The 9,479-nt window shown below is 50.4% G+C and overlaps 1 protein-coding gene across 1 annotated transcript; it reads left to right on the plus strand.

The window, feature by feature from the left end:
* Positions 1-320: 320 nt before the first annotated feature.
* Positions 321-6,993, plus strand: si:dkey-88e18.8 (major intrinsically disordered Notch2-binding receptor 1). Its single transcript, XM_063196322.1, has 5 exons — positions 321-738; positions 832-2,594; positions 3,153-3,242; positions 6,031-6,189; positions 6,721-6,993. Exons 1-5 carry the CDS (start codon positions 321-323, stop codon positions 6,901-6,903), a joined length of 2,613 nt encoding a protein of 870 aa, XP_063052392.1. The 3' UTR covers positions 6,904-6,993.
* The last annotated feature ends 2,486 nt before the right edge of the window (positions 6,994-9,479 follow it).

The raw sequence follows: 9,479 nt of genomic DNA on the forward strand, positions 1-9,479 counted from the left end.
TGTCTGCACTTACTGTCAGCATATTACATTGCAGTAAGGAGAGTGTGAAGAATGCAAGTGTATGTAGGCTACAGTAACTAAAGTGTGTGTGTGTGTGTGTGTGTGTGTGTGTGTGTGTGTGTGTGTGTGTGTGTGTGTGTGTGTGTGTGTGTGTGTGTGTGTGTGTGTGTGTGTGTGTGTGTGTGTGAACTGTAGTGCCTGAGGGAAGAGTGAGGAGTCTGTGTGTTTGTGTGTCTATGTGTGTAACTGAAGTGTGTGTGTGTGTGACTGAAATGTGTGTGTGTGTGTGTGTGTATGTATACTGTGTTAGCGCCTGAGCCATGAGTGAGGAGTGCGTGAGCGTGGCGGGGGAGCGCGTGGAGAGCCCCCAGGTGCTGCTGGAGATGCTGGACACGCTGTGCTCGCTGCAGGGCTGCGTCTCCTACGCCGACGTGTGCGTGTGCCTGAGCCGCCGCTTCCCGCTGCCGGCGCTGTGCGAGCTGCGTTCGCTGCTCTACTCCACGGCGTGCCGCGACCCCTGCTTCCCCGCCACGCTCTTCCGCGGCCGCCTGCACCCGGCCGCCACCTCCAGTCTCTCCGCGGCAGCCGACGTGGTCTCCCTCTTCAACCTCATCACCATCACGCGCCCGCCCTTCTACACCCTCCCCCTGCCCGCCGATGCCGGCCAGTCCCTGGCCTTCTCCCAGGCCGCGTTCGGGTACCTCGGGCAGGATTGGCCAGCCGGAGTGGTGGGTGGAGGTGGGGTTGGGGCAGGGGCAGGGGCAGAGGGAGGGGTCTCCCTGGAGATGTTGGAGGGTAAATATGAGGCAGTGGGGGTCGAGACTTCTGCAGCAGCAGCGGGAGCAGCAGCAGCAGCAGGAGCAGCAACAGTGGTCAGTCCAGCCGGCGCACAGGCGCACCACTTCACACTCCCCGCGCACCACCCGTACGCACACACACTGGCGCCCAGCATGCAGGAGGCGCTCGGTGGAGACCCCGTCGGCACAGCTGCTGCTGCAGGGAGCTCCTCCGTGGTGATGATGGAGCCCTCTGAGCTCAGTGCAGGGCTGGAGCGCGTGGCGGCCAAGCGCAACGTCTTCAAGGCAGACTTCCACAACGTGCCCCCGCTGGTGGACGCAGCGGACCCGTCGGCCAACCAGCTGCAGCAGGGCTCCAGCAACGAGAGCGTGGACACCGCCGCGCCGATGAGAGGCAAGAACGAGGACATCCTCTTCCTGTCCCTGAAGAACCCCTACCCGGACCCTGCCAACGCACAGGCACAGGCGGCGCGCGCCCACTCCCCGCTCTCACACACCTACGCAGAGGTGCGCAGGGACCGGGACCGGGACAGAGTCAAGCACGAGAGCGTGGACGGGGTGGATGGCTCCTCCTACTTCGGGCCCTCTGCACGTGACTGGCCCCCGGCCGGCCACACCCTGCTGCCCCACAAGAGCCACAGCCTGGAGGAGGACGGCAGCAGAGATCGTTACCATGGGGACTTGAGGGACTACGAGGGGCTGAAGGGGTCCCTGTCTGTGGAGTCTGGAGTAGGCGGAGCAGGGTTGGGGGTGGGGCAAAGCGGACTGCCAGACTTCCACCCGGTGGGAACCGCCTACGGAGGCCAGTCTGGACCTATCGGATCTAGCCTGGGGGATTCTGGAGCCATCGCGTCTAGCTTGGGGGGCTCTAGCACATTGGGATCGGCCCAGGCGCTCTCTGGACTAACTGGGTCCGGTTTCAGCATCTCCGAGTCCAGCGCAGGAGGCTCTGCCGCCGCTGCCCCGGTGGGATCCAGACTGAGCGGCTCTGGGCCCATCGGGCTGCAGACTCCCGGCTTCGAGGAGGTCCGCGCCGCCCTGAAGCGGCTGAGCGGGCGGAGCATGGACATCCTGTCGCCGGATTGGACCTCGGGGGCCGAGGGCGTGTCCAGCGTCTGCACGCAGACGGACGCGGCCTCCCGCCTACGCAGCCTCAACAAGCTCTCCTTCGACAACTCCGACATCGGCGAGGACGACATCAGCGCCATATTCCGTTTCCTCGACGACATAAGCATGTGCGGCTCAGTGGCCGCGCTGGTACCGGAGGGCACAGGTGTCGGGGGATGTGGAGGAGGGGTGGAGGCAGGGGGGGGTCCCAGCTCCCCGGACAGACGGTCGCGTCTGGGCAAACTCAAGAGGCTCTTCCATTCGCTGGAGGCCCCCGAGGAGGTGAGCTTTGGGGCGGGGCTGGGCGCGGGGTTGGGCCGCCTGCTGGTGCGCGTGTCGGAGGTGGAGAAGCGGCTGGAGCCCCTGGGGGACTTGACGGACACGCTGGCGCACATCCTGGCGGCCCTGCAGCGGCTGGAGGTGCAGACCAACACGCTGACGCGCAAACACCCCGCCCTCATGGAGGCGGCGGCGGCCGCGGTGGATCGACAGGCCCAGCTGCAGCAGCAGCCGTCAATCAAGGGCAACCCCGCCTCCATCAGGGAGGGGCGTAGCGTGGGCACGTCAACCGCCATGGCGACCAGCACGGCGGCCAAGAGAAGGGGCGTGGTGACACGCCGGGATATGACTGAGAGCAGCAGCACGTGGAGCGTCAGTTACAGCAAGGAGCAGCACACACACACCACACAGGTATGGGCGCATGGCACACGCACACACACACCACACAGAGATACACCACACAGGTATGGTCATGGACACATGGCGCACGCGCACACACACACAGGCACGGACATGGGCACATGCACACATACACACACCACATTGGTATGGAGACTATGGACACATGGCACAGACACACACACACACACACACACACACACACACACACACACACACACACACACACACACACACACACACACACACACACACACACACAGATGTATAAACACTTCCATGTATTGAGAACCATTTAAAAATACCCAAAGACACATTAAACACACATTGTCACACATAACACATAAGAGTAAACCCAAACACGCGTACACTTGACACAGGTAAAGATGCTCGCCCCCGTGTCCAAACACCCTTCTTCTAAAACAGTTGTAAGAAGTGTTCCCTCCCACGACACACACATGACAAGGGCCAGCCAGTGAGGTGCCACCACCATAGTGTCATAGATAGCTCCCCTTAAGGGCTTCCTCTGTCTAGTAGTCGATGAGTGAGTGATTGAGTTCTTTCTTGCAGACTGGTGAACACGCTACTGCTATTGCCGTGGCGGAGAGCTGCATGGCCGACACTGGACCCCGTCTTCCTAAAAAAGGACTGGGCAATCGAGTAGGTCTCTATTGCCTGCCTGTCTGTCATCATGCCATGCCAACACCCACTTTCACTAAGCAGAACACAAGCACAACAACTTACAAACAAACCAAATACCTAATGTGTCAGTCTTTACTACTCACTAATGCTCAAGCTCACTCAGACGAGTGTGTGTATGCACACTACTATTACCATGAATTACCTGTTGCGTGTCAGATTGTGCTTACTAACACTCAAACTTACTCGGATAAGATGGGTGTGTGAACAACAACTACTAAAAATGATCTAATACTGTACATGTCAGTTTGTGTTCACTAACACTCTAAACAGTTACTCAGATGATATGAGTGTATGTGTGTGTGTCTGTGTATTTGCATGACATTCACTCCTGAATGGACTGCTGAATTGCCATATATGTACTGTATATTGTGTTGGTCCAGTGCAGAGGTGGACTTTAAATTAGGCAAACCTAGGCAATTGCTCTATCTAGGGCCCCAACCAAATCTGTCAAAACTGTCACACCAGTCACAATAAACACCATATTAAACACTAAAATAGCACCCTCGTGCCTTCCATGCCTATTGGTGCCCCTTATTTTGTGTTTGTGTTTAAAAAATGACTTTTGAGGGCCCATGATTATAGTATGTTGCCTAGGGCCCCAAAATGGGTAGATCCGCCCCTGATCCAGTGTATTTGTACATATTTAGTACTCTGGACACTTTGTCCTCCACATATCAATCACTCACAGCATCTGCGAGAGGATGTCATTCGTATTGTTGAATTGCCATATTGTGTTGGTCCAACGTATGTGTATGTACGGTATTTAGTCTTGGCACTTTGCCACAGCATCTCCTCATAACACTCACTCAGAGCTTGTGTTAGCGCTGATGCAGTCACGCCATTTACAGTAGCAGACAGCCAGCTGCACTGTCTGGTCAAAGGCACTTAGGGCCTAATGTGTGTGTGTATGGCTAATACAACCTTGCTAATCGGCAGTAATGTGTTTCCGAACGGCAGCTTTTTCCCCGCCACTTCAGCCAGTTACACAGGAATTACACGGCATGTGGGCACTCACTGGCAGTGAGGAGGATTGTAGATTAGAATAGGCAAGCCATTTTCTTGTCTGTGTCAGGTTTTCTTTTGCATGTGTCCTACTGTAGTTTATTCAGATGTTCCTAAAAAGTCTTAAAGGAGAACAAATGGGCTTTGAAAAGCGTGTTTAAAGATGGCAAAGCATGCTACAAATGCAAAATCTTTCAATTTATCAATTTAGGTGTAATTGTAATGTTCACATTTACAGTTCAGAATGCACAGTAGCTTAACAGAGAAGGAAAATACCATTGGTTGAATAGTAGATCTGCAAAACTACAGTGAGGTCAGTGAAGTCAGTGCTGTGGTGATGGGAGGAGTAGGGGACATTTTAGGTAGTGTTCTCCTTACGATCTCTCAAATAGCTTTTCAATTTGAGCTCCATTTCTGAGCCGTCTAAGGTCAGGTTAAACTGGTACACGGTGTGCCGTGGTGTCCCGATGCATGCACACGAGCCACAACCTACTGTACGTGAAGACTCACCCATGTACAGAACATGCATGCACACATAGCATATACACACATGTATGTGCTTGTGTCTACACAAACAGACATACACACTCCCAGATACCATCACCAGGTACGTAGTCTCTTTGCGTCGATAGGCCCGCAGGCGGGCCTGTTCACTCATTGCTGAAAAGACTCAACTACATCATAACAACTTCACAGTGTAGAGAAAAAGAGAAAAGATGAGTTGCGTCTGTGGGGTAGTAGTATGAAAAAACCTTCAGGTGCTCATCGTATTCCAAAGTTGCAAAAACTTGTAGTGGAGAGAGAGAGGGTCCGAGGCACTCTGAAGTACGTGCTAAAAGTCCTTTATTGATACAGGGACATTGATTATTGATCAATGTCCCTGTATCAATAAAGGACTTTTAACACGTACTTCAGAGTGCCTCGGACCCTCTCTCTCTCTCCACTACATCATAACAACGTTGCTATGACATTACCAAGAGCCTTTACCCAGTGAGACACGACACTGGTTGTAAATAAGCTCGGTAACACTTTACTTGACGCCGGTGTCATATGCAGGGCTGATAGTATTCAGGCTCCATGCCTGATTTCAGGGTTGACAGAGTTTGCAAAAATAAAAACATTGATAATAATTAGCCATTAGGTTATTCTTACAGGTTCAGGGTTTTCCTCTACTATCAGGCTTGAATAATGTTCATACACCGGCTATTAAATGTTTGAATAATGTGTCAAAATAGGCCTACGTTACGTCACTATGCAGTATCTTGTCGTCGTCGTTAGAGCAGGGAAAAAAGTTCAGGCTCAGGTTTTTTTTTCACTGTCACCCCTACATATGCATGTCATTACAATGTCATAATAGTGTCATGACACAGTCATAGATAAGTCATAAACATTATGTCCATGGCATAAACATTTTATGACTGTTGGCCTTCAGTGACATTCGGTTATGCCAAAGACAACCTTGCCATAACCGAATGTCACTTAGGGCCAACAGTCATAAAATGTTTAATGTTTATGACACGTGCATAAATGTGCCATGACACTGTTATGACACTGTAATGACATGCATATGACACCGGCGTCAAGTAAAGTGCTACCATAAGCTCTTACCAAAATGGCAAGGATCAAGTCGTAATGCATTATCAAAAGCCCTCTGTTCTGTCATAGTGGCGTAGCACTATGGTACTTCACGTTTTTCGTCGACTATTACAGCGTTTTATGTAGTGTGTTAATATTCTGTTTTCAGACGGAGTCAACAGAGGGCCTGATCTCAGAGCAGTCGTTAACCCCTGCCATGCTGGTTGAGGCCCACCGAGCGCAGCCAGTCAGGGGGGCACGCAGCCCCAACCTCAGCCAGCGAGACACATCCTGGAGCCAGTCGGAGATCACACCTCTGGAGCTGCAGGTAGGTGCAGAAACACTGGCGCACAATGATGATGGCAGTGCAGCTCATTGGATGTGGAAGTTCATCACTATTACAGATAACAATCAGTCAGTCAGTTATGTATGGGAATGAGGTGGTGGTGCATGGTGCGTGTTAGTGTGTTTGTGCGTATGTGCGTATGTGCGCGTGCATGTGTCCCTGCGTCCGTCCATGGTGTGTCTGTGGCACATGCGTCTGTGGTGTGGGACAGTGGATTTGTACTTTCATATAAAGATATAAGCATTTTAAGTGTGGCCTATATTTTTGTCCCCTTTGTGCGTGTGTGTGCATGAGAGCGTGTGTCTGTGGGCCTGTGTGTGTGTGTGTGTGTGTGTGGGCCTTTGTGTGTGTGTGCGTGTGTGTGTGTGTGTGTGTGTGTGTGTCTGTGGGCCTTTGTGTGTGTGTGTGTGCGTGTGCGTGTGTGTGTGCGTGTGTGTGTGTGTGTGTGTGGGCCTTTGTGTGTGTGTGCGTGTGTGTGTGTGTGTATATGTGTGTGTGTTTGTGTGTTTCCAGGCACCTGACCCCCTGGATTTCTGGATGGATGAGATCTACACTCCTGCGTCGGACAGGCTCCTGCATCACAAGCGGTCCTCGCGGAAGTGTGCCCCCGCCAGAGCGTATCGCATCGCAGCCCTCTGCGTCACCGCAGCCGCCATCCTAGTGCTCATTATTGTCATCCCCATCACAACGGCATAGCCGCTCATTCCCTGCCCTCTCCTTTTATCTTTCTTGATTTCTCTCTGTCTTTCTTCCTATTTTTTCTCTGCTTCCATCTCTCTCTCTCTCTCTCTCTCTCTCTCTCTCTCTCTCTCTCTCTCTCTCTCTCTCTCTCTCTCACACACACGCACGCATGCACGCACGCACGCACACACACACACACACACACAGTAAAATATTGTAAATAGTGAAGCACACATTCACTTTCATACTATAAGCTCATGCAATGGAATAGTATGTGTAAAATTTAGTATATACTTGCTGCATAATGTATATGTTTATGTATATGTTTATATAACAATGTTAAATAATCCCCATGAAATAAAGCTACTCTTACAGAGATTTAAGTGACATCCTTTGTATGACTTTTCTTGGCTTCTTAGTATAAGCTCTGTCAGCTCATCTTGGTAGCATATATTGTATGAAGGGAAAGGGAAGAATGAAGCTTTGATTGCTACAAGCTTTGGTGCAGAATATATGAATTAATTAATTAATTTGCCCATACGTCAGTCTTTACTCAACATGAAAAAGCACGTAGCTTATTTTTATTTAGCCCAAAGAAATCACAACATAACACAATACTAACTGACAGGCCAGCAAGCCCTATTTCTCTTGAACTCTCATGCTCTTCTCTTGGCATATTTCCTGCCTCTTCAGCCTGTATCTCTTCCTCTCCTCTATCCTCCTCTCTTCTCTCTTCCTCTCTTCTATCCTCCTCTCTTCCTCTCCTCTGTCCTCCTCTCTTCCTCTCCTCTGTCCTCCTCTCTTCCTCTCTTCTATCCTCCTCTCTTCATCTATCCTCCTCTCTTCCTCTCCTCTGTCCTCCTCTATTCCTCTCCTCTGTCCTCCTCTCTTCCTCTCCTCTGTCCTCCTCTCTTCCTCTCCTCTCTCTTCATCTATTCCTCTCCTCTCTCCTCCTCTCTTACTTCCTGTCTTCCTGTCCCCTCTCCTCCTCTCTTCTCTTTTCCTCTCTTCCTCTCCCCTCTCCTCCTCTCCTCCTCTCTTCTCACTTCTGTCCTCTGTGTCCTCCTCTCTTCTCTCCTCCTCTCTCTCCTCCTCTCCTCCTCTTCTTCCACGTCTTCCGCAGTGTTCCTCTGCACCTATGAGGCCCTCCTCTATCCTACATTATTCTGACCACCAAGTCCCTCCTCAACCCACATAGCGCTGTGTGATGGGCTCCCAGCGCTGCCGCGGCCCATTTGCTCTGGGAACTGCTCCGGATCTTATACACAAAAGCAGGGCCGTAACGAGACATTTTCAAATACCGAGGTCAAATACTGCGTGCTGTACTGCATACTGTACATTTAGAATGCTTCAAACTCTTCAGTCAAAGTCTTAACATTGTTTTCATTCATCAATGTCTTGAGGATAAATGGGGGTGGCGGATACAGACTGAATTTAACATTGCTGATCCTATATCGCTTTTCATCATAGATATAAATGTTACATTTCTGAGAAAAAGTACAGAGGACTCTGTGTCCTCAATGGTAGTTACGGCCATGCACAAAAGAGTTACAAGCTGTTCCCCTCTCCAGTCCTATACAAGTCTACAAGAGAGATCATCCCCTATTAGGAGGGAAGCTCTTTCATTTTTCTTATGAGAGTAAAGCTCTATCTTTTCCTTACTGGTGTGCCTTTAAAATGACACAATGGATAGCATATAAAATCACAAAAGGGTTTTAGAAATGTTGAGAGAATTTTGGAACATGGAAGCCATGGGATTTAATGCGGAATTTTAGATTGTTTACGGTCCGTGTACACATTCTTTGTTTTGGAATGCTCAATTCACTCTGTGGACAGTGACTGACCGAGTCTATATAAATATAACTGAAGGAAAAGTAAACGGAAAATTAACGTTAATCAATTTCAATAATAGCAGTGGCCATGGATTCCTTCTCAGCTAATAGCCCACTAACCACTTATACGCTTGGCAGTAGTCACCTGATCTGTTCTGACGCGTATTAAACATTTATGGGCAACAAACCAACAAGCAATCTGTTGCACCATCAGCAAAATGAACCACACATGCCCCTGATTACAACCATACAAAATGAGACGAGAGACACAGTTTTTTTTACACACAAACACAAACAGTACATTCAAACAAGAGGTGAAATCAGAAAAGTATGGAGGCGTGGTGTACCACCCATACACACACATATTGTTTGCAAACATGTGTGCAGATATTAACGCATAGCCTGTAGTGAGATGTCAGAGCTGGTAGCCATCAGAGCAAAACAAAAGTGGGCTGCACCTGCTGAGTCAAGTCCATGGGGAGCCAAGCTTTCTGGGAATCCCATTTAGGACCGGACGCATGCTGAAGGGCTTCCACCACTCTGGACTAATATCAATTACGCCACTCACGCACGCACACACACACACACACACACGTCTCTTCTTCTCCGTCTCTCAATGTCTCTCAGACTGTCACACTCTACCTTTTCCTCTCCATTAGTCACACACACACACACACACACACACACACACACACACACACACACACACACACACACACACACACACACACACACACACATACACACACACACACACAC

This window comes from Engraulis encrasicolus, chromosome 4 (genome assembly GCF_034702125.1).
Source record: "Engraulis encrasicolus isolate BLACKSEA-1 chromosome 4, IST_EnEncr_1.0, whole genome shotgun sequence".
Lineage (NCBI taxonomy): Eukaryota > Metazoa > Chordata > Actinopteri > Clupeiformes > Engraulidae > Engraulis > Engraulis encrasicolus.

Excerpts from the sequence above, each read along its gene's own strand:
- si:dkey-88e18.8 (XM_063196322.1), top strand. The coding sequence starts at position 321 with ATGAGTGAGGAGTGCGTGAGCGTGGCGGGGGAGCGCGTGGAGAGCCCC. Across the intron at positions 739-831 it reads AGCCGGAGTGGTGGGTGGAG|CAGCAGCGGGAGCAGCAGCA; the intron begins GTGGGGTTGGGG and ends AGACTTCTGCAG. Across the intron at positions 3,243-6,030 it reads AAAAAGGACTGGGCAATCGA|ACGGAGTCAACAGAGGGCCT; the intron begins GTAGGTCTCTAT and ends TTCTGTTTTCAG.